This window comes from Pelophylax lessonae (assembly GCF_965119305.1).
Source record: "Pelophylax lessonae genome assembly, chromosome: 3".
Classification (NCBI taxonomy): domain Eukaryota; kingdom Metazoa; phylum Chordata; class Amphibia; order Anura; family Ranidae; genus Pelophylax; species Pelophylax lessonae.
In genome coordinates this window covers 432549333-432576046 of record NC_138770.1, presented here as the reverse complement: position 1 = coordinate 432576046, position 26714 = coordinate 432549333, and the positions used below count along the sequence as shown (strand labels likewise).

The following is a 26714-nucleotide window of genomic DNA, read 5'->3' as shown; positions in this document are numbered from 1 at the left end:
TTGTCGCTCTTTTTTGTTTATAGTGCATTAAAAAAAAAAAAGAAATCGCAGAGGTGATCAAATACCACCAAAAGAAAACTCTATTTGTGGGAAAAAAGGACATCAATTTTATTTCAGTTTAAAATACTGCAGTGCTGTATCGCAAAAAATGGCCTTGTCATTAGGGGGGTAAAACCTTCTGGTCCAGAAGCGGTTAAAGCTGCCAGAGGAAAGCAGCACAGTAACATGTGCGTTTGTGTCAACAGGATCCTTCACATGTGGTCAACCAGATCCATTCTAACAATTGGGGCACCCGGCAGTACTGCTTCTCACCACTGGGGACAGTCAGAAGGTTTGTTTGATACTGTCCGGGAAAAAAGCACTCACCACACGGAGCCACAAGCAGGGGGCCACATATAGTGTAGTATATTTATTAAAAAGTATAAATTCCACATAGAAAAGTAAAAGGCATCATCCCAATGCCATTGAAACGATTGCCATGACAAATAAAACAGTGCACTTACATATGGAGCCACCAGCTCTAAGCATGGGAGTGGCAGTGAGCTCCTGCAATACATTTAGGTACGCCTGTGTAAATGAGGACTTACTTCCAGTTTATTCTACAAGTGCAGCGTTTTTTTCATTTATTTCTGGTACCTTTATAGTGCTGTCAATTTACACTGCGCTTTACATATACATTTTACATTCAAAGCAGTCCCTGCCCTCAAGGAGTTTACAATCTAAGGTCCCTAACTCACATTCATACACTGTACACATACTAGAGCCAATTTTGACAGGATCCAATTAACCTACCAGCTTGTCTTTGGATTGTGGGAGGAAACACAAACAAGCACAGGGAGAACAGGCAAACTCTGTGCAGGTAGTGCCATGGTTGGAATTTAAACTGATGACTCTAGTGCTGCTAGGCGGAAGTGCCAACCACTTAGCCACTGTGCTGCCCCTACAAAGTTAGAAGCAATCATGCAAAACAGGTTCACAGTGGCAAAAACATCCATACACTTTACATTAAGGAAAGCCGCACAAACTCGAAACTTTATGGCAACCCTGGCTGAAATACCAACCCATCTCACAGTTTACCTCATGTGGCCCAACTCTGAACTTAGGGGAGTCCCCCACATGTTAACCTTCTTTGTGAGCGACCTCTGTGATACATCTTCTCCAGCCTACCATTTTGTGCTTTCTCTTCTTTTCTTTGCTCTTATATTCACTCTTTGTCTCACAATTTTTTATCTTTGTATACCTCACCCTCACATATTACTTTATCGACACTTTATTCATATCATGTCCTTATAAGTTAGCTACCGATTCCAGGCATAGTAGGTTTTCAGGGTTAACCATGAGGGCAAACAGGACACAAGTGATTCCCCTTCTCTAGGTTAATGTGTTTCTTTCTCTGGATGCTTAAGTGGTGATCCTACTCAAAGCTGTCCAAGAATTCGCTTTGTACACATACTTGTTAAGCTTCTCTTTGATACAAGATGTATTGTAGTGTGGGCAAGCTATTTTGCTATGCTTTTTTTTTGTGACTATCCAATTATCCTGTTATCACTTCAGCACCCGTGATATATGTAATTTTATGTTACAATAAAGCTTACTTGATACCAGAAAGCTGCACAAACATGGAGTCTTCACAGCATTGTTTCTGTGACTCAATCAGGGTAACATATGGCTGCATAGCATAGTCTCTATGAGACTCTATAATATTCAAGAGTCAAGCTGAGAATCACTACTTCAGTAAACAGTTCAAAATAGGGATGCACCAATACCACCTATTTAAGACTGTTGGAGGCAACATGTAGTTTTATGTGTTCTGATATCAGATGTTTCTGGATGATTGAAACCTGACCACACCTATCATGGAATGCAAAGTACCCAACAGGACATTCCTGACAAGGAGTCATAAATGGGAATTCATATCCTCACAGGATGTTCTCGCATAGGCCTCCTGTTGTGAGGTATGGGTATAGAGGAGCCTCAGATAAGATCTCCTGGGGAGGTTATACCAACATCAAAGGCCAGCTGTTACTAGAAGATGACTCAGGTCAAAAACAGTGATTCGTGGACAGATGGCGCCCCTAGTGGAAGAATATAACATGCTTCCTGGAAAGATGAGATACTTCCTGTTGATTAGGAAGGGGGCATCTTATGAGCTGTTATTGGACAAGCAGACAGTGGGTGTTTATGTGGGTGGTGTCTCAGTGGACTTTTGAAAGCAATCACTAGCTAGAACTCTCTTGGCCATCATGGCTCTTGTGCTACCTTTTACCCTTTTGTGTGCTTGAGACCAACTGAAAGATATCGAACCCTGAGGACAGATATGTAAAGTATTATCTGTGATTGTTTTGTCTTATATGCTCTGGAATATTCTTTTAGTGTTTTATTTTAGCATTTCTACTTTCTGATTGCCTATTGTATTTCTTGGTGTCCTAAAATACCAGAATAGTAAAAACTCCCTTAAAATGAGTCCTGTTTTGAAAAACATAAATTCCAAAGTTATTGGTACTAGGCATAATGAGTATTTTGCCACAATTTGTTTTTTTTGGGGGGGGGGGGGGGGAGGGGGGGAGATTAAGAAAAATAAAGCTAAATAACGTGAACTTACATTTTTATTTTTACAAAGTTGGTATTTTAACAAGTTATTTTCCACACACATCATGGGGATGCTTACAATTACACCCTACTGTACATTTTGCTACTCCGAGTATGGGGGGTAACACTGATGTGGGACATCTTCACAGCCTAGTGACATTGGGGACCCAAAATCCAAGGAGCACCTTCCAGATTTCAAGGGGCATAATTGATGCATCTAATTTCCTCACTACCGATCACATTTATTGAGGCACTCAGGACAGGACAAGAGAAACAGCTAAAATGGCCCTTTTCGGAAGCAAGCACTCCAAAGTATTTGCTAAGAGGCATGTTAAGTCTTTTAAAGATTTCATTACATGTGGTGGTTTCCCTTTTGCTAACCCACAGAGCTATCAGAATTCTTTGTCTTGTATTAAATGTTAGTTTTTTTTTTTTTTTATGTAGATTACATCTATATATATAGATATTAAATGCAAGTTTGAATACATTATAAAAACAACCCAGTAAAAAGACCTTTTAACTAAAAGGTTACTTGCGTAAAAAAGAGTAATTTTATGTACAAGTTGTGTTCTACAAAGGCAATGAAGGAATTTTTTGTTGTAGACTGTAAACGCCATGGCTAACTAAATGTTCTGGCTCAGAGCTGCCCTGGATTTAAAATAAATTCAATTTGTATTGTCTGTAGAGAATTTTCACAGTCATTTGAAGTCAGCAGTGCAATATTCTTAACAAGCACAAGGATGACTTTCATGGAATAATACAATTTCCTAAAGAACACAAAATCCAGGTGAATAAAACATTTAGTCTAGGATGCTCCTTACAGGGCACTGAAAACATTTAGAGAAAAAATTGCACATGAGCATGACAGCACAGGGAAAAATCAGGTGTCATTGTCATAGCTGATGAGCCTATAGATAACATCAATGATTACAGTTGAAAAAAAAGGCTTAGGGTAGAAGCAGATTTGTTTGGACCACAGTTACTTTAACCACTTAAAGACCGCCCGCCCCGGTTTTACTGGTCGACTCTGTCCTGCGAAACAAGGTAACTGTATGTCACTTTGCGGGACAGCTAGCGGGGGCGCGCGTGCAAACATTCTCCACAGGGGAAGCAGACCAGCGGGTCCAGCGGCCGCGATTGCCGCCGGAACACCCGCGATCTCTCCTCGTGGAGACAGAACGGCGTTCTGCCAATGTAAACACAGCAGACCGCTGTTGTGTCAGTTATGAACACAGGGATCCTGTGTTCCTCTTATTTAGGAACACAGGTCTCCGTGTTCATGCAGACAGCCCATTCCCCCCCAGAGTTAAAAAGCACCCCTAAGGACACACTTAACCCTTTGATCGCCCCTGGTGTTAACCCCTTCCCTGCCAGTGTCATTAGTTCAGTAACAGTGCATTTATTTAGCACTGGTTACTGTAGTAATGTCACTGGTCCCCCCAAAAGTATCAAAAATGTCAGTTAGGGGTACGATCTGTCTGCCGCACTGTCACAGTCCTGCTAAAAATCGCTGATCGCCGCCATTACTAGTAAAACAATAAATAAATAAATAAAAGTAACATAAATCTTTCCCCTAATTTGTAGACGCAATAACTTTTGCGCAAACCAATCAATATACACTTATTGAGATTTTTTTTACCAAAAATATGTGTCAGAATACAAATTGCCCTAAAATAATGAAAAAATTCGATTTTTTACATTTTTGTTGGGGGAATTTTTATATAGCAGAAAGTAAAAAATATTGTTTTTTTTTTTTTTTCAGAATTGTCACTTTTTTTTTTGTTTATAGCGCTAAATATAAAAATTGCACAGGTAATCAAATACCAACAAAAGAAATCTCTATTTGTGGGAAAATAAGGACATCAATGTTTTTGGGGGTACAGGGTCACATGAGCGTGCAATTGTCAGTTAAAGCAACACAGTGCCGAATTGCAAAAAATGGCCTGGTCTTTAAGGGGGTAAAACCTTCCGGTCCAGAAGTGGTTAAAAACCCACGCCATGCGTTAGATATTACTTTGTTTGCCTATTACTTGGCTTTCAATCTACACAGAAAGTGTATCAACAGAAAGTAAAAGAAACATGTGTAGGACTCAGAGGTAGCTTGTTATGTGGGTGCATTGGCACCAACATAAAAAACACACATTTAAAAGCCATTTTAAAAAAAGGAAATAAACTCAATGGAGAAAAGAGAAAACTAATAGTAAGAAAAGCCTACTATTTTAATAACAATTTGTAATTTTAATGTGTATCTTCAGTCAAAACTTCTCCTTTAGTTTTGGATTTAGTGGGTTAGGTTTTGAACCCTTGTCAGTTTTTTACTGCTATCCAGGGGTCCATTAGAGAGATTTATTTAGATTTCTTATCATGCTGACAGCATTTTACTAGGCAGAAAGTAAGGGTAACTCTCCAGACAGAATTAAAAGTGCTTTTCCTTAGTAGAGGTGGATGGCTAGTTGTCAGCTTTTTTTTCTGTATGTGTTGCTGTTGAACATTTTTTCTCATTTCCTGTCTGGTGAAATTATTGTCGCAGGACAGGAAGTGACAGAACGTACTAATTCTTCCTCACTATATCCAGAACTTCAGAAAAAGTTATTGGATTGACAAAAACTTTAAGGAATAAAACCAAATTAAGATAAAATTGCAGCCAATAGGACCACATGACTCTCAGTCAGCACATAATGATATTTTAAAAGAACGGGCTATTCATGTTGGTCCCTCCAATGCTCTGTTTCTGCAAGAAGGGAAAACAGCTATTTATACGTCCAAGTCCATAACACAGACAGAGATAAAATATGCACAGACAAAAATGCTCACATCCAAATATAATTTGAATTTCCTGTGGAATTAGATCACAAATATTGTAAATAATAATTAGGAGTCTTACCGCTGCCACAGCTAAATTACAAAAGATGATGCTATGCCTAAAAAAAACTGTAATGACTTACTATGAAAATTATTCCAGTTGATAATATAATAAGCAGAATGCAATCCAAGTCAAGGTGCTCCTGCATTTATTTATGCATTTATTATGTCCTACTTTTCAATTTCAGATAAGAAAATGAGACAACTGAGCCACAGCCAATGATCTTTCCTTAATCAATTTTTACATGTTGATAAAGGCTAAAGCTGGCTATACGCTAGAAGAATTTTGTTCAATGAAATGCAATGAACATTCATTTTTGACTGCAATAACAAGAAATATTGAAGGAAAAATATGTAAAAAAAATTTTTAGAACAAGTTTCTAACAGTGAATGTTGTTTTTTGTTTATGGAAGTTAATTTGTTCCCAAACCAAATGATAAAAGCAAATGAAAATTTGAAGTACTTTTAACCACTTGCCGTCTGCTCACTCGAGCACTACTGCGGCAAAGTGGTTCGTTATCGTCTGGCGACGTAGACCTACGTCGCCAGACACTCCCCTTTCTCGGCGGCGTACGTGCGCCACCAGAGGCTCGCTCCCGCTGTATTCAGTCACAGCGGGAGTCGGGCCAGGGGAGGAGCAGCGGCGATCGCCGCTGCTCTTCCCCAATCGTCGGGGAATCGAGTGTGGAGATCCGCCTGCTTGTGTAAACACAAGCGGGCGGATCTCCTAAGTGACAGGCAGGGTCAGATTGCAGGGTTCAGCATAGCTGAACATGCGATCTGTCCTTGTGTCACTCAGTCACCTCCCCCCACACACGTTAGTAAGCACCAGGGATACATTAACCCCTCCCTCTCCAATAAAATTAACCCCTTCCCTGCCAGTGTCATTTTTACAGTAACAGTGCATATATATATAGCACTGATTACTGTAGTAATGTCACTGGTACCCCCAAAAGTGTCAAAAATGTCAGTCAAGGGTCTGATCTGTCCGCCACAATGTCGCAGTCCCGCAAAAAAAATCGCAGATCGCCGCCATTACTCGTTAAAAAAAAAAACCACCAAAAATGACAGAAATCTTTCCCTTAGTTAGTAAACGCAATAACTTTTGCGCAAACCAATCAAAATACGCTTATTGTGATTTTTTTTTTACCAAACATAGGTCACAGAAAACAAATTGGCCAAAAATTTAAAAAAAATTAGATTTTTACATTTTTTTGGGGGGGAATTTCATATAAAAAAATGTGAAAAATATTGTCATTTTTTCAAAATTTATGCACTTTTTTTGTTTATAGCGCAAAAGTAAAAATCGCACAGGTGATCAAATACCACCAAAAGAAAGCTCTGTTTGTGGGAAAAAAAGGACGTAAATTTCATTTGGGTATGGCGTCGCACGACCGCGCAATTGTCAGTTAAATTCGCACAGTGCCGAATCGCAAAAAGTGGCCCAGACATAAGACAGCAAAATCCTCTAGTGGTAAAGTGGTTAATTTACATTTATCAAGTCATCAAATGTACTGAAAATCTTCATATGATTTTGTATATGTTCACAGAAGCATTCATTCAAAAATCTATTGATACGTGGTCAGCTTTGATCATTACAGATGATAAAGGTAATAGGCTGGATGTTCCCAAACTTGTGAGAATTAAACAGGAACATGGGAACTGAGAAATGTAAAAAAAAACTGCCAGGAGCGAATTTAGGAAATAATACTCAAATGTCTGTTTTGTTTGGTTTTCAGCATCACACTTCTAACACAGGGGCACCTATTGTCCAATATGTAATACCCTGATTATGGCAAAAAGTTACATAAAATCATGGAACTTCCATAATATTGGTTTCCAAATGTTATCAGGTAAAAATTCGAATTTTAGCTTTTATAGCACAAATATCTCTCATTTTGAATGGCGTTGTTGAGGATTCATGAATTTTACATATGCCAAGAAAGTGGCAAAGGAAAACAGCAGTCTTTGAATCACAGAATCTGGACTAGAAGTGAAGCCATCCCAACCTTTTGATTTAAAAATATGTACCTTGACTGTGGATATTTGTGGATACTGTTGATAAGTTATTTTGTGTTGTTTTTTAAGTGACTGGAGATTTAACATAGTAGAGTGGATGCTATGTGGAATCCTAACTGATTTATGTCAATGATGCTATAATAGTTCTTGTTTGTTAAGGAAGTAGCTGTAGCCTTCTTTGCTCTTGTCATATGTCCAATACACATTTTAATGCTCAATTGTTTTTATTAAAGATTTTGCAAAATAACATTTAAAAGTAAGAAGTTGGAAAATCCAACAAGCAAAAGAAAAAATGTTACGGCAACATTGTACAAACACGTCAATGACGTTCTAGAATGTCCCATACATATGCACAGCGATCCCAATACCAATACACATTTTGATGCAGTATGCACATCACCCGTTCCTGTCTCCAGACATCAGTAACAAAACACATAACATAATTTTAGATATATCGAGGCAGTTTAAATTGCATTAAACCAAACAGTAATTGGATGTATTTTTTTTCTCATCTCACAACAGTAGACCGAAATCTGATGGTTTCTATAGGTCAACCTCGGTATGGATCCAAGGTGGCCATTCTTTTTGGCAAACTTTTGAGCTGTCACAGTAACAGGAAGTGAGGTGAAATCTTCAAAAAGACAAACCTATTCTTATGACAACTATTGGCAGTATTCTCTAGCTTTGGAGAGAAAGCCTCTGACTTTCTGTTGTGTCTCTGGGACAGAAGTTAAATGGAAATCTACCTGAGGTGAAACAGGCACTGAAAAATAAACAACTATGGGAGTCAAAACCATTCCCTACATCCTATCCCAAGAATAATACATGCTCCAATATCCCCACTCTATCCCCATCTCCCCCCTTTCCTCCTCCTCTTCTTTCCCTTCCTCTCTTACCCCCTACCCTCACTGAATTACTTATTCCTCTCTCCAGATCTTCCCATTTATTGTATAAAAAAATGTTCATTTTTGTCTTCCCACTATTAATGGTAAATCTCCAGGGCCTGAACTGCATCAACCGCGATCCTGGCTCAGGTTTAGATTGACGGCTCTCACTTATTGACGTAATACCACATGTACCGTTCACATGCTTGACACCCAAAAGCACAACAATCCACAGGATTGTCATAATTGAAAATGCCGTACGAGTCTCGCCAAGGAAAGATAGCCATGATTTTGACCCAATGCTATTCCTCCTTCCCATTTACTACGTAATTGTATTGTCTTTTAATGCATAAACTGTAAAGAGTTGACTTGATGACAATAAAAACATTTTCACCCCCTAAACCATTCCCTACTCTATCCAAGATGAAAAAACGTTTTTGCTTAATTTATACATTAAAAGGCTGTATGCACAAACACATTCATATTACGCATTCCTATTCAGCTTAATACAGTATATTACATAGCATTAAAATGGCGTGCTGGGAGCTGTCTATTAAAGGCTGCTTTCACAATAGATGTGGGTTTTGGCTTTGAAATGACAGATGAAAAACAACATATGTTTTTACCAATACATTGCAGCCTACGTGTATTTGAAAACCAAATAGACATATGCTTTGTTTTTAGCATTTTATTATAATAGAATACAACCTCACCTTGCCATACTTCTGTGCAAATGTTCCAGTGAGTAATGAGTGAAAAATGATGATTGTTTCATCCAGGTCCCAAACGAATACTCTCTAAAAATAAAACAACAGAAGTATGTAAACCGCGAAAGACCAACCAACCCTTCACAACGCATTTCTATATTGAAGCTTTTGCCTGATCTGTTTGTAATACATCATTAAACACCATTTGTGTATATTGAGTGACTGCACCAAGGACTCTATGTGCAATGCTTTGATGTTCTGAGCTAATATTGTTACATGGTCAGATTCTGGCAGGGGAGATTCAGACCCACTCATTTTATTTTGTATTGCAAATAATGGGGAAAAAGGCCATGCAAGTGCAGTTGCTCTCATTATTCCCAGAGCTTAGTGAATGTGGTGCAGCTCTGCTGATTTCCATCATCCAATCATGTGCAAGCATAATTGCTGTTTTTTTTTTATTTTCCTTGCCCCTGATTGGGTATTTTTTACAAAGTGAAGCTTCACCACTTTCTCTAAGCTTTGGAGAAGATGAGCGCAACTGCATTTGCAAAGTCTATTTGGACTGATCTGGTCTTTTTTCAACCTCACAATCTATGTAACTATATTAGATGGGCACCTTAAAGACCACAACATACAGGGGTATACAATGTACAGCTAACAGCAAACACACACATCATAGGTTGAACTGGATGGAATGATGTCTTTTTCCAACCTCACAAACTATGTAACTATTGGCTTTTTTGTAAATCAACCCCACTGACTTTTACTTCCCACTTTTTGATAGTGAGACAGGATAGAACCAGATTTATATTGCTGTATCCCCTAAACCTAACCATAAACCTAACCTTCAAATTGACACTTAACCTGAACTTAACCCTGAAGATCAAAACATACCATGACTCTGAAAAAAAAAAAAAATATATATATATAGATATATATATCTATATATATATATATATATATATATTTTTTAGAAATACTATCATATCAATACTATCACTACAATTTAGTATTAGAGACTTAATGAATAGTTTATTTAGCCAAGTGATTGTTTGATTAGTTTAGTAAATAAAAGTGAAACTTGAACGTTAATTCACTAGTCATGTTCAATCAAAAATCCTGTTTTTTCATTTTCCTGGCATGTGACTGAATACTCAAAAGTGAGCATAGATTCACCTTATTCAATAAACGAATGACATTTATAAATGTTTTCACACATTCACCAAAGATTTACACATTTTCAAAGCTGATTAAGTTGTAAAAATGCGTGAATTTTGAGTGAAAGTTGTGTGAAAACATTTATAAATAAACCCTTAAGTGTGCACTTCTCTAAGCAAACATGTCCTTTTATAAGTGTAAGCCTAGAGAAGATAGACATTCCATAAGAATTTACTGTTGAGGTTTACCGGCTGTCTAAGAATGCATCTGCTTTAGTACATGGACCATGTTGGGTTCCAATACTATTTTAGGGAACACAGTGTTAAAAATAGTGTTTGCTTTAGCACATAGCCACCTCAAGTGTTCCTCTTTCACCACTTGAAATGCCAGGATGTATGACATTTGTTGGCTGAGATTTACATTTCATCTGGTCAAGAGTTTCCTTTTAAGTGGTAAAACCCTTTTTAATACCTGATTCATGTATTAGTGTGAAACACAATAAGCTGAAATAGTTTTCTTTGGCCTGATAAACACAGAAAGTCAGAAAGGGTATACTGAACTGAGCACTAGAGATGAGTGAATTTCTGAAAACTTAGATCAGTTGTGGTTCGCAAAACTTTTTAAAAATGTGTCAACCTTTAAAATTTGACATTTCCAATGAAGTCAATGGATATAAGGCAAAAAAGCCCTTTGGAGCAGTTTTTGGTTATTTTCCTCAATTTTTTTCAGAATCCAAGGAACCAAAAGTAAAAGTGAAATTCTGACTCAACTCGGGACACCCAGATTTCAAAATCAACTCTAATGAGCGCTCTGTGAACTATTTACTAAGCATTTCTTTTTAACCTCTTCGCACCTGCGCTATAGCCGAAAGACAGTTACAGCATGGGCCTAAATTGCCGGGAGGACATCCATGTACATCCTCCTGAGCATGCACTGCTGGCTCGACTCCCAAGCATGCACTGCCTGTGATTCCGGCCCCTTACCACGTGATCAACTGTCAGCCAATGACAGTTGATCAAGTGATGTAAACAGAAGCCAGTAATCAGTTTTTTTTTCTCCTCACGCTATCAGCGTGAGGAGAAAAGTATCACCTGTCAATGCCAAACAGTGTCACCTACCAGTGCGCACCAGTGCCACCTATCAATGCCCACCAGTGCCACATATCAATGCCCATCAGTGCTGCCAATCAGTGCCACCTATCAGTGCTGCCTACCAGTGTCACCTACCTGTGCCCATCAGTGCCACCTATCAGGGCCCATCAGTGCCACCTACCAGTGCATTTCATTGCTGCCTATCAGTACCCTTCAGTGCCGCCTATCAGTGCCCATCAGTGCCACCTATCAGTGCAGCCTCATCAGTGCCTCTTGATCAGTGCCGCATTATCAGTGCCTATCAGTGCAGTCTATCAGTGCCTATTAGTTAAGCCAATCTGTGCCCATCAGTGCAGCCTCACCAGCACTCATCAATAAAGGAGAAAAATTACCTGTTTGCAACTATAAAAACTGTTATTTTTTCTTAAAACATTTCAGTCTTTTTTCGTTTGTTTAGCAAAAAATTAAAACCTAAGTGGTGGTCAAATACCACCAAAATAAAGCTCTATTTGTGTGAAAAAAAATTATACAAATTTCATTTTGGTACAGTGTAGCATGACCAGGCAATTGTCATTCAAAATGTGAAAGCGCTGAAAGATGAAAATTGGCCTGGACAGGAAGGGGGTTTAAGTACCTAGTAAGCAAATGGTTAAAGAACATTGCTTGATGTTGCAGACTTACTCAATGCCTATTTTCAATAATCACAATGGTCTTTCCACATGCCCCTATCTTTTCCAGAAAAATGTTTGAATGCCAGGTGAAGTGTAGATCAAAAGCTCAAAAATATCTGCCACAACCTCTTTCATATATACAAATCTTCAGTGTAGATGATGCAGCGCAATCAGAAACCTCAATGACTATTTTGGCTGATGTTTAGTTATATACAGTATATTAACTTAATACTTTTTTAGAATCAAATAAAAAAGTATCTTTTCAAGTAGTTATATTTGCTACCACATGTAAAATCTTTCTATTTCTGAACCTATAATATTTTCATAGACACTTATGTGCCAAAAACCTATTCCTTTCTCCAAACCTTGCCTTTCCCAACTCCACCACATATAGTGTTATAACTTCTGATAGGAGACAACTGGAAATATGATTTTGTGTCAGTCATCAAGCATTACAAACCAAAGCCTTAATCTACATTTTAGTTAGTTTGCAGAAGTAGAAGCTAATTTCCTGTAAAGTAATACAGATAACTATATATATATATATATATATATATATATATATATATATATATATATATATATATACAGTATCTCACAAAAGTGAGTACACCCCTCACATTTTTGTAAATATTTTATTATATCTTTTCGTGTGACAATACTAAAGAAATTACACTTTGCTACAATGTAAAGTAGTAAGTGTACAGCTTGTATAGCAGTGTAAATTTGCTGTCCCCTCAAAATAACTCAACACACAGCCATTAGTGTAAAAAATGCTGGCAACAAAAGTAAGAACACCCCTAAGTGAAAATGTCCAAATTGGGCCCAGTTAGCCATTTTACCTCCACAATGTCATGTGACTCATTAGTGTTACAAGGTCTCAGGTGTGAATGGAGAGCAGGTGTGTTAAATATGGTGTTATCGCTTTCACTCTCTCATACTGGTCCATGGAAGTTCAACATGGCATCTCATGGCAAAGAACTCTCTGAGGATCTGAAAAAAGAACTGTTGCTCTACATAAAGATAGCCTAGGCTATAAGAAGATTGGCAAGACCCTGAAACTGAGCTGCAGCATGGTGGTCAAGACCATACAGCGGTTTAACAGGACAGGTTCCACTCAGAACAAGCCTCACCATGGTTGACCAAAGAGGTTAATTACACATGCTCAGCTTCATATCCAGAGGTTGTTGTCTTTGGGAAATAGGCATATGAGTGTTGTCAGCATTGCTGCAGAGGTTGAAGGGGTGGGGGGTCAGCCTGCCAGTGCTCAGGCCATACGCCACACACTGCATCTAATTGGTCTCCATGGCTGTCGTCCCAGAAGGAAGCCTCTTCTAAATACGATGCACAAAAAAGCCTGCAAACAGTTTGCTGAAGACAAGCAGACTAAGGACATGGATTACTGGAACCATGTTCTGTGGTCTGATGAGACCAAAATAAACGTAGTTGGTTCAGATGGTGTCAAGCGTGTGTGGCGGCAACAAGGTGAAGAGTACAAAGACAAGTGTGTCTTGCTTATAGTCAAGCATGGTGGTGGGAGTGTCATGGTCTGAAGCTGCATGAGTGCTTCTGGCACTGGGGAGCTACAGTTCATTGAGTGAACCATGAATGCCAACATGTACTGTGACATACTGAAGCAGAATATGATCCCCTCCCTTCAGAGATTGGCCAGCAGGGCAGTATTCCAACATGATAACGACCCCAAACACACCTCCAAGACAACCACTGCCTTGCTATAGAAGCTGAGGGTAAAGGTGATGGACTGGCCAAGCATGTCTCCAAACCTAAACCCTATTGAGCATTTGTGGGGCATCCTCAAATGGAAGATGGAGGAGCGCAAGGTCTCTAACATCTACCAGTTCCGTGATGTTGTCATGGAGGAGTGGAAGAGGACTCCAGTGGCAACCTTTGAAGCTCTGGTGAACTCCATGCCCAAGAGGGTTAAGGCAGTGCTGGAAAATAATGGTATCCACACAAAATGTTGACACTTTGGGCCCAATTTGGAGATTTTCACTTAGGGGTGTACTCACTTTTGTTGCCAGCAGTTTAGACATTAATGGCTGTGAGTTATTTTGAGGGGACAGCAAATTTACACTGTTTTACAAGCTGTACACTCACTACTTTACATTGTAGCAAAGTGTAATTTCTTCAGTGTTATCACATGAAAAGATATATTAAAATATTTATACAAAAATGTGAGGAGTGTACTCACTTTTGTGAGATACTGTATATATATATATATATATATATATATATATATATGACACATTTGCTTGAAATCCTTATTTTCTATTTTGTTTCACTTTACAATTCCCAAAAGTAGATATGCCTGTTTAGTGTTTCCTGTAAACAGGCAAAAGATGGTTTTGGCTAGTTTTCTCCAATGGATAATGTATGGAACTGCTCCCTTGATGCTTTTTGTGTTTACTAAGTCATATTATGCCTTTTGGCAGCTCATTCCCTCCAAGTGCATTAATGTAAGATCATACAGCTGTATGGGATACAGCACTGAGCTCCCGTTTACAGCACAGTTCACTTTTGTTACATCATTCACAGAAAGGCTGGGAATAGATGTATAGTTTGTTCAAATATTATTCTAAAGACAACATGCAAAACTGGGCCTTATTAACTTGTGTATTGTCCTAATAATAATAAAATAATTCAAATATTTGTCTTTTACTTATTTTTTACCAACTCTATACAATTTAAAATAGTAAAATCAGAATCATTTAGAGTCCATTATGCAATATGAGTTAACGGTATTTAGTTCTGCAATTAAACGTAATGCGTCATTAGAGAAATTGTGTATATAAGTCACTGTTGCTGATCTTGTTAAAATGTGACTAGCCAGGCTGCCATGCTGACCCTCTGGCTTCAAGTTCTTCTGAGTCACTTGACTTGGACAAATAAAGTGAGAACTCCTTTATGTATTCATGTTTCAAGTTAGTGACTCAGAATGTTGGACACAGACGGTCAGCATATTTCTTTCATTAAGAGTTTCCATTAAATGTGAACTCCATACAAACAGCTAAACCTACTAAATACATACATCAGAGCATTCTACCTGCCAAATGATTTGTAATTCAGTCTATTCAGTCCCTACATTTAAACAACTCTCTCTCGCACCGCACGACCCTCTCTGGCAAGGCAGGAGACCTGAATTGTCTCTACTGCAGTTGATTAACACTGACAGGTCCTGCCCACCCCCAGTGTGTAACTGGACAGTTAAAATAGAAGCAGCATACTGATGAGCTTCTCTCTATCACTCTGTAGAACACATTAATCCCAAGTAAACTTTAGGAACCTATGCTGCAGGGAGGGGGTGGGGGGGGGGGGTAACCCTTTTTTAGAGTAAGTCCACCCTTTCATTTTTTTTTTGCCCTGTCCCAACTGTTTTGGAGCCATGTTACAGCCATTCATTTCAAAATGGCCGTATTTTTTTCCTAAACTTGTACATTTTCTCAGTTTAAACATTTGATATGTTTTTCTAATTATTGTGAATACAATAAAAAGGTTATGAGATCTGAAAATAATTGCATTCTGTTTTTTGTAGATTTTACACAGCATCCCAACTTTTTGGTAATTGTGGTTGTACATGCAAACAACATGAGTTCTCTTTTAAAGGAAACCATGCATTTTCTCATTAGTCTGAAAGCATTTTAATACAGTATATGTATTGTATTTAACATATTTAAATGAATGTTTTTTTGTGAAACATATATTTTTTTTAAATTTTGAAAATGCACCCTGTAGAATTTTTTATGCAAAATTCTGTATAACCTGAGCTGCAAACGGGTTTAAATGGGATACCAAATATTTGAAAAAAAAAAAAGTTAAATCATGAAAAATATAAAAATAAAGATGACTGATTCCTTTTTAAAATGAACCTGAGAGGGCAGAAATATGGAGGATGCCATTGCTGATCGCTCCTTCTGTTAGTTGCTTGGTGATCGTGCTGATTCACTGGCTTCTGTACTTTGAGTTACTGACCTGGAATAAATATGCAGATCAGGAGTTCCGACTTTGCTTTGGCTTCACTGGATGCATGCATGCATGACTGCATGAAAAAGCCAGAAAACCAGCATTTTTTTTTTTTTTTTTGAAGAAGAAGGAAAAATATGGTAGCCTCCCTATTTCTCTCATTAAAGGTTTATTTTTTCACATTTTTAAAATCAGTGACAAACAATACAACTGTTAAAAAGGTATGACAATGTTACATTTCAAGGATAATGCATAATTGAAGAATAATGAGCAAGGATACCATCCATACATAACATTTGCAATAAAGTTGCAAAAACCAGAAAACTATGTGATTTTCTATAAGCAAGTAAACATCAGGAATATGTGTTCCAGCAGTGAGCAGTGAAGTACACATAAGTGTGGTCATGTCTTTGAGGAAGATTACTGCTAGTTCACCACTAATACTGAGAGTGTTAAACAGGTTGGGATAATGGCCAAGAAAACAAGGGAGAGTTTCTGGGGTTGGGTATCCCAACCTCCTCATGAAATATCTGAGCCCCTGCTGATGGCAGTAAAAGACATATACTACTGCAAAAAAAGGAGACCATAAGGCTGTCCATTTCCTGAAAAGAAAGAAGAGTCTTAGGGTTTTTTTGGATAATGACCCTGAATTGAAACAGGGATCGTCCAGTAAGCTTTGTGCCATGGTATTGGCTGAGACTGGAAGGTAATGGTAGCATGTAAAGAAAGGATATCATTGGCGAAGTAAAAAAAAAAGAAGAAAAAAAAAAGAAGTAAAAAAAAAACTATTTTTGCAATGCATTCAATAGTCCCTAGTATGGCCTATAAGGGGTAACAAATTGATGGAAGTGGTGGTTGGCAATAAGAGAGAATTTGGATAGGTGGCTATATTACAGATCCTCTCAATCTCTGACTGATTGGGAGGGTGTAGGATAGACCAGGAGGTCAAGTGGTGTAAGTAAGCCTGTGAATAATATTTAAAAAAGGCTTCTTTTTCATCAAACAAGTTCTTTATTGAAACAAACAACAGGGGTAATGCACGGGAACAAAGGCAAGAATAAAACAAAAATGTACAAGGTTAAGGTGTACACAGTAATCAAACCGAGCAAACATAATGTAAATGCGGAAACGGTTACAAATACCATCAGTATACCAGTACATATAAAAAGAAAACAGAAGGAGAACCCCACGTATATTAGTGTACATTAAGGAGATGATTGCTGAGTCAGTGAAGCCAAGCAAGACAAGGAGTATAAGAGCATAATTGGAGTGCGGACTACCAGGAGCACTAAGGGCGAAAAAGATAGGGCGTCTAGACACATGTCTCCAGGGCCTGTAACCACCTGTCCCAGATTTTTTTGAATTTTGTAGGACAACCCCTATGAGCGTAGAGTAATTTCTTATATGGGATAGTAACGTTCACTTTGCGAATCCAGTCATGGTACGAGGGGGGCGTATCACGCATCCATTGACATTCTAATAAAGGCTTCTTTTAAGTGATGTTCCATACTACATTCAAACTTCCTATTACTTCTATGAGAGACATCCCACATATTACATACATATTCATTTAAAACTCAATATTTTCTTAAAATATAACATTTATGTACTAGCAATTCAAAAGAGCATTGACTAAAAATAAGTATACATAAAGGACAAACCCTTCATTCAGTTCATTATAAAAATATAAATGCATACCATGAATAACTGAGCCATTTTCAAAGAATATCCCATGTTTAAGTGAAAACACTCGAGTTGTTTTGGCATTTTGGAACAGCTCTTAAACCTTAACACCAAACTACTCAATTGCACGTGTAAATCCATATTCAATAGACCCTGGGAAAATAGCCAGTTCTGCGTCTTCATAGCTGAAAATAAACTGGAATTTCCTAAATGTTGGCTACAACAGTCTATAAAAATAAATAGTTTACAACTAAAAAATAAGCTAGCCATTATTCTTGAGCCAGAGAGCAAACACACCGAATACAGGCTGAAATAACTAATCAGGGACAGTTAGTTGACAGGCCTTTGTACACACCTCTGTTCAAACAGAGCAGCTAGCTGCAGCTTCACAAGGGACATTCCAATGCGCTAATAAATGAGTTCTTACCTCCAAATCGCTGTCAGGAGGGGGTGAAGGATTATTTTTTCTGCCTCTTCCTCGTGACTTTGACCCAGCACTTCTACACGTCCTGTCGTCAAGGTCTTTGATAGGTGTTGAGGGACTCTGTACTGTGTCAAAATCCCCTGAAAATATAAGCATAAATTAGAAAAAAATCTTAATATACCGGGTGTTACCAGCTAAATCTCCACAACACTAGTAGTAAGTCACCATGTTTAACTTCAACATTATAAATCTTGATTGCCCTTTACCAGTATTCATTCATGTTTATATTGAGTAGGTGTTATAAAATTGGTTTGAGTTTAGAATTTTAACAGTGACTGATGTCTGTAGATTGATAAAGGAATACTTTTTATTGTTTTACCAGTCATACGAATAATTGTAAGCACTACCAAAAATCTCTTTATATTCAATTAAAAGAGCCTCTCTTTTTCTCATGGTAAAAAAAAAAAATAAAAATAAAATAAACAATCACAGATTTTTAAAAATCTTTTCATTCAGCCTTATCTATTCCTGGTACCTGCAAACAGAGGCATAACTCTGATTTCATATATGTGGGTGGCAAAAGGGGCATCCAATGCCAGTGCACAATGACTACAGAGCACTACAGAGCAAGTTTGAAAGCTTGTATTGATCAGAAATATTTGTTACATCCAAGTATTTAGCAAATATTATCTTTGTACAATTTTACATGGCATGTAATGTGTATTTTATTATGCAGATCCTAATTTGTTTAAGTTTTATTTCTTTGCTTCGCACAGCTACTCCTTCACAAATGGAGAACATTTAAAAGTCGCACTTTCAGCTGGAAGCCACAGATTTTGGATGTTCTTGTGTATTCACTAAAGTGTGTATGAAGCCTTGCATCTACCTGAGCTTTGTTTATGTTATCTGCATTTGTAAAACTTTTTCTATGCCCAAGGCCATTGCTTCTGTCTGCTTCTTGGGGGTGTTCTCCAGTAGAGAGAATAAAGTGTATTGGGGTATAAATATTTATTCTACCCTGGCAAATCACTAAGGCATTTATAGTAGTGATCTGGACTTGGTAGAAAATAAATATTTAGAGAGACCATCTAAAAGGACCCTTGCCTCCCAGGCTTCACCTGGAGAGGATGTGAGTCCAGAAGTTCTTCTCTCTCAGGATGCTGCTTGGGAAGAATTTACTACAGGGAGTTTTGCCTGGGGCCTGTGCTTGGGCCTAGGTAATTTAAGCTGCCCAGTGTTGAAGACTGGAGAATCAAGAAGATGGTTTCCTGTCTACAGCACCTTCGTAGGAGCCTGCTATTTAAAAGAATGCCCAAGAGATTTCAGGGCAACCGTGGTGGGGTTAGCCAGAAGAGCCAGCGGGGACCAGAGAGGAGGAAGATCAGAGATGCACTGTGCAAAACCATTACACAGAGCAGGTAAGTATGACATGTTTGATATTATTATTATTTTTCATTATTGGAGCCTTTTGTATTACTTTAAGCTGGCCATACTTTATACAAACAGTTTATGTTAGACTTCCTAGTATATGGTTTTGGTAAACCTAGTGGAAAATTGTACAAGAAAATTGTATAATGTATGGCCAGCCTTAGTCTTTCATGGGTCATCATAGTTCTCAGATAATGCTTTATTAGTGAAATAGTGCCCATTTCCTGAACAACCTTTCTTACCAAAAATTAGTGATTATTATGCCTAAATATATTAGCTACATCATATAGAAGAGCTACATCATGTAATAAATCTGAATTTGTCTGAGCTTGGGTTACTATACCCTATGCACCATTCTTATCTGATATGAGATATTCTAAAGCTTTTGCCAGAGAAGGTGAGACAAACAACGAGTAAACTCTTCAGGCATTAGAAACCTTTATCATTAAAATATCAAAGAGTTTATCGGGGAATTGGAAAATCTATTGCTAAAGTGGAAACCTTGCTTCTAACACTGCTCTATTTTATTTGTAGAAATGCTTCAACATCTCTTACACCAAGATAAGCCAAACAAGGTTTAAAACAGAAAGTCCAGATATTGTTAGAATGAAGTACTGAACTTATGTACTTGACATGTGCTGTAAATTATTGCAGCTTGCACCTTTAATATTTAGCCTCTTTCATATCTCACTTTATGTATGTGACATCTACTACCGCATTTGGCTGATATTCAGTGTATATATATATATGCGTGTGTGAAAACATTAACATTTGGGCTTTACATCAGTTTATTCTATTAAAATTGAAAGCATATAAGTGTGACTTTGAATTTCAGTCTATTTCCTTCTCTCCTTAAAACAGATGATATTCACATGGTGCTGTACAAGTAATACAACCAACTTCAGTGCCGGGTCACACTTGTGCGATGCGGGAAGGCTGCGAATTTGCAGCCTGTTCCCGCATCGCAAACGCACATCTGACAGTTCACACTGCCATATGCGCTACGCAGGGGGTGTCAATGAAATGTTAACGACACCCCCAGTTTGATCGCATATCGCAGTGCGATCTGACAGTTCGCACAGGATCGGATCGCACAAGTGTGAACCACTGTGCGATCCGATCCTGATGTGGCTGAAAAAAGGGTCATGTGCGACTTTTGTGCGGGTGCAGTGCGAATTTAGCCATACAAAGTGTATGGCTGAATTCGCACTGCACATCCGATCGCATGTAATGAAGGAGCATTGCGCTCCGATATTACATGCGATCGCCGCACACGCTATAGTGTGAGCCGGCACTAAGTCATCTCATTGCATTACATTGTAGCTAATGTCAGATCTAGCACTTGTAAAAAAAATATGTAATATGTTTGTAGCAATATGTGAAGCTAAAGATAAGCAGGAGTGTTAAAGAAGATCCCTGTTCCAAACAAAAAATAGAATATTAATTTAGGATGTAAATGAATAATATTTAAATTTAAATGAATAAAAAAAACAATAAAATGCTTGGATTTGGGTAGCTCCTAAATTAGAGTTTATGAACTGTACCCTAAAGTGGAGCTCCACCCAAAAGGGGAAGTTCCGCTTTAGGACTCATCCCGAAAAAGCTCCATTTCACAAACCAGATTTGGGGAGGGGGCCATACATTTGTATGTGTGTGTGAAAACATTAACAGGTACCCGCTCATACTTCCACTTTGATTGCCTTAGGCGAATGGAAGCGGAAGTTCTCCTTTGCCCCCTCTCTCCCGAAGTCTTCTGGGACACATGACAGGTCCCAGAATACTGTGGGACCAGTTGCAAGGACTTTTAAGGCACCGTTAATTAATATTAAAAATGTATACGTTTATTTAATATTCTGATAACAACATTTATAAAATACATTACGTGTATAAAAAAATCATATCAAAACACCAGATAATTCAGATTTTATTGTATGTTAACCTTGTAGTTCTCTATCTACTGGAATACATATTGATTGTTACTCCTAATTTACTTTATATATGTCAAAAAAGCCACATTGAAGTTTGGTAGTTTTTGTGTTCCTTTATTGAAATATCAAGTATAAACAAAGCTAGATTGGGACTTAGTGCAAAAAGTGTAGATTTGTCATGTTCAGTACTCTGAAAAATTTCCTATTCTATTTGGACATCCTCCTGAAAAATAGCAGTGCCCATCCTGGTATGTGAGTGTGTCTAGGCATCAGTGCCTTTTGTTAAAGCGGAGTTCCGTCCAGATACACTTTTTTGAGCTAAAAATACCCCCCTAATTCTAAGCTACCCCCAATTACCCTAACACTAACCCCACATTATAGTACATTACATTTACTGAATAAAGATAAATACTTATCCTTAAAATTGATTGCAGAGCGCGGCCATCTCTGGCGTGGGCATCTGAAGCTGTGGTGTCCCCCGCTGTGTTCCTCTTCCTGGTTCTGGGCTACCCAGAATGCCGATCGCAATCTCGCGTATGCGCTGTAGATTGCAATCGGCACTCAGAGTAGCAGCCGGCCATTTCCATTGCATCCTGGGATTGATGATGCTAATCTCCCAGGACGCAATGCAAAGGAGGAAGTGACGTCGGGGGCCACGGCCACACAAGGAGGAAGAGGAAGGAAGGTAAGTTAAAAACAAGGTAAGTGAAACAAAAAAAAAATATATTAATTATCCAATTCTTTTTTAGGTTTTTGTACTCTAACTGATGCTGCAAAGTTTATTTTTAGGTTGGAACTCCGCTTTAAGGTGCTCCAAGGCATGCACAAGTCAACATTTCTTTTTAATGAAAAAAAAAAAAAAAAAAATGAAACCATCTTGTGCTATCAGATCAAAAAAGACAATGTATGTATGGGTATTAATCACTTAAAAGTGTTCAGCAGTACCTTTGCTTAGGTTACATGCACTGACCATTGCCAAAGAAGGCAAATCTATGCTTGCACATGGTGATACTCCAAGGATTTTTTTTACTGCTTTTTTTTTACAGTCACCGTTAATAACATAAGTATGCATACTTTGCTAGTAGATGTGATGGTCTTTTTAAAATTCATAACATTGTTTAACAATACCCAAGAACAGCACATGTTTTTTTTAGGCACACCACTATTTATCTGATACTTGCACCCTATGAATTTGTGTGCACATAATAAATACCAAAAGGTTGTCTGCACATGACTGAAGCTCCAGTATACACAAAGGCTACGATACATGGCTCAAATGTAGGCTGATTCCTGCTAAATTTATTGAAATTCAAGCCATGAGTGTAACTATTAGCACCAGCTGATTCAACAAAAGTTGATTTTTCAATCAACTTTTGTCAAAGGAATTGGGTAGAAAATTGTCAGTTTAACAGTGACTGCATCTGATTGAATGCCGTCAGTATTCGAGGATTCTCATGACATGTTCTTTACCATTCTTTACTTCTTTACCATGTGATCAGCTGTGTCCAATCACAGCTCATCACATGCAAACAAATTGCGGTTATCAGCATTTCCTTTCTTCAGCGCTGTCACTGTGTGAGGGAAGGAGAACCGATAACCAGCTATCCTGTGACAGGGGACATTTTCACTGATAATCAGGGTACTGATCATCAGTGCCCTGATTATCTGTGAAGCCCCATCAGTGTCCATCAGTGCTGAATATCAGTGCCCATGAGTGCTGCTTATCAGTGCCTATCAGTGCAGCCCCATCAGTGCCTCCTCATTAGTGCCCATAAGGCCCATAAGTGCAGCTTTTCATCAGTGCCACACCATCAGTGCCCATCAGTGCTGCCTCATTAGTGCAGCCTCATCAGTGCCCATCAGTGCAGCATCATCACTGCCCATCAGTGCAGCCTATCAGTGCCCATCAGTGCAGCCTCATCAGCGCATATCAGTGAAGAAGAAAAATTACTTATTTGCAAAATTTAATAACAGAAACAAAGAAAACTTTTTTTTTTTCAAAATTATCAGTCTTTGTATGTTTAGCAAAAAATAAAAAAACCCAGTGGTGATTAAATACCACCAAAAGAAAGCCCTATCTGTCTAAAAAAAAAAATGAAAACAATGAATTTAGGTGCATTGTTGCATGGCTGCACAATTATCATTGAAAGTGTCACAGTTCTGAAAGCTGAAAATTGGCCTGGTCAGGAAGGGGGTGAAAGTGCCCTGTGGGAAAATATTTTGTACCGAGAAAAATCAAGAAAATCACAAGTGATTTACTTTTTATTGCTGTAAAGTACTCAAATTCTCCTTTTTTGATGAATACCTCAACCTACAAGCTCAAAAAATAGTAAAGTATATCCTGCTCAGTATATAACATAGTTTGTAAAGTGCAGGGATTGATAAGTGCCACCGATAATATCCAACACTGCCATAATATTATCTATATCATAACATACTTTAGTAGATTTTGTAGTATTTTCTTTTTTTTTTAATTTTAGTTATATGGTGTGCTAAATCTTTCCAAACTTTAAAAGCACAATTTTTCACATAGTTGCATGTGACCACTTTATAAATAACATTTTATATGATGTTTCTATGTGCTAATCAAAATACACCAGACACTACACCCTGCAAATGTACATTTACCGTACCCTAGGAATAATTTACAGGATCACATTATTTATGCATGTTTTTTCCCATAACAAACTGCAGTTCTGGCCCTGTTCTGCCGCACAGTACTATTTTACAACAGCGCCGTGGACTTTAAATGTGCCTTTAGTGAGTTTGAGGGAAACACTGCACAGCATCCTATTTAAACACAAACATGACGTTGTTTCATGCAAATCCCAATTTCACATTTTAAATGGCATGTGGGAAAAATTAGAAAATCCTTACTCATATATAGGAGTACAAAAGAACCAGGAGCTATGCATTCATATGTATATTTAATAGGTTTTTGTTCGGAAAGCACATACCCACTGACTTTAGAAATTTACAATAACCTTTGTGTTTTTTCTGAATGGCAGAATCTCCTATTTTTGCATTTCCCCAGCTGTCTATAAATCCATTTCCTCTCCTATAATCAAGACTCTGAGATTTTTACAGTCCCTTTGACCACTTCTGGCATCATTTTTTTTATAGTTTTCAAACTTATACTGATCACACTTTACCACATCTGCTTCTTGGGCTGCTGGAAAAAAATCAAATTGTTACAAGCCAAAAGGGCACTATAGCACAGGCAGCTGTTCTGTACCATTTCTGTTGTGATACTGCTTAGCAAAGCATTGCAGACCACTGGATTTAACAGGACCTTCCCATGAAAAATAAAGTAAAAATTATTTATGCAGGCAGAAACATTTCAATGGAAAAGTCCAACAAGGAAAAAAACAATTTGCACATGTTTTACTTGCAAAGGAAAATGTACTCTGGGGTGATTGAATCTCATAAACAGTACAGGCAAAGTAGCCAGAACAAGCAATGTTGTAGGAGAGAATTATGCAATTCTGTATATAGCGCTCTTGCCGTATTTTCATATTGTACATGTTTGACAAACAAAATTAAATTAATGTTAACTGCCCGTATACAAAGGCAATGGAAAGATTGTATCCACCACCTGTTGCTGTGGTCCAGTATTGTGATGATCTTTCAGCACTCATCCAGCTGAGGGACCAGCTTGAGGAATCGGTTATGACATAGTACCCATATACATTGCTGTAGACTCACAAAGAGAAGCTGATGTACCCCTGTGCTCTAGTAATGAGCCATGTAGCTCAGTGCACCTATATTGGCCTGGAATTGCTTGACAGGTGCCAGAATTCTGTGCCAAGTGACCTATTCTGACATTTGTCTAATTAGGGCCCGCAACACAGCCATAAATATCACATGGAGTTTAACTGCTATGAAAGTATATGACTGCAAAAATATTTTATTCCAGTTTTACTGCAAATGGGCGGTGGCTGAGCGTAGGATCATGTAAATATATACGTGATCCCACACTTCCAGGTAGTGGGCGCGAATGCACGCCACCTGTGGCTCGCTTCAGCAGGAGCCGATCAGCGGGTACCACGGACTTGATGTCTACCAACACCAATCGATCATTGGTTACACGTATAGAAACAAGGTAGATTGCCGTTCTGTCATTATAGAAGGCATGGATCCTGTGTTCCTGCAAAGCAGGGACATAAATCCATGCTTTCGCTTAGTGAAAGCACCTCCCACACAGTGCACAAATACAGGCTAGGCACACAGTTAACTCCTTGATCGCCTCTGATGTTAACCCCTTCCCAGCCAGTGTCATTAGTACAGTGACAGCGCATATTTTTAGCACTGATCACTGTATTAGTGTCACTGGTTCCCAAAAAGTATCAAAAGTGTTAGTTAACCACTTGCCAACCGCCCGCCGTAATATTACTGCGGCAGGGCGGCTCGGCTGCGCTCAGTCACGTAGTACTACGTGACTTCGATTGCCGCTGCCCTCCCGCGATCATTGGAGAAACCAAGAGAAGACCCACCTGCTTATGTAAACAAAGCAGGCGGATCTTCTGTCAGACAGGCAGGGAGAGATCAGCAGTTTCAGCTAAGCTGAAACTCCGATCTCTCTGTGGCTGTCACAGAACCATCCCCCCACACAGTGAGCAAGCACTCTAGGCTTACATTTAACCATTTTGATCACCCCCAGTATTAACCTCTTCCCTGCCAGTGTCATTTATACAGTACCAGTGCATATTATTTAGCACTGATTACTGTATTAGTGTCACTGGTCCCCAAAAAGTGTAAAAAATGTTGGTTAGGGGTCCGATCTGTCCGCCGCAATATCACAGTCCCGCTAAAAATCACTGATCGCCGCCATTACAATAAAAAAAATAAATAAAAAGTCCAAAAATCTATCCCATTGTTTTTGCGCAAACCAATTAAAATAAGCAGAATACAAATTGGCCCAAACTGATAAAAAAATTACATTTTTAATATTTTTTTATTGGGAATGTTTTATAGCAGAAAGTAAAAAATTTTTTTCAAAATTGTCCCTCTTTTTTTGTTTATAGCTTAAAATCTAAAAACCCCAGACATGATAAATTACCACCAAAAGAAAGCTCTATTTTTGGGGAAAAAAAGGAAATTGTATTTGGGTACAGCGTCGCAGAACCCTGCAATTTTCCGTTAAAGAATCGCAAAAAATAGCCTGGTCATTAAGGGGACAAATCCTTCTGGGGCTGAAGTTGTTAATGTCCGATTGTCTGCTACAATATCCCAGTCCTGCTATAAGTCGCTGATCACTGCCATTACTATTACAAAATAAATAAATAAAAA

At 38.2% G+C, this 26714-nt stretch overlaps 1 protein-coding gene across 8 annotated transcripts in view; it reads right to left on the bottom strand.

The window, feature by feature from the left end:
- The window catches only part of EYA4 (EYA transcriptional coactivator and phosphatase 4), a 374365-nt gene that overhangs the window by 44515 nt on the left and 303136 nt on the right, over positions 1-26714 (bottom strand). For all 8 annotated transcript variants that reach the window (XM_082249699.1, XM_082249701.1, XM_082249700.1 and 5 more), the window contains 2 exons: positions 18073-18209; positions 9068-9151 (listed from right to left, as the gene is read on the bottom strand). In XM_082249699.1, coding sequence (XP_082105825.1) covers positions 9068-9151; positions 18073-18209 — 221 coding nt within the window. The remainder of the gene's footprint in view (positions 1-9067; positions 9152-18072; positions 18210-26714) is intronic.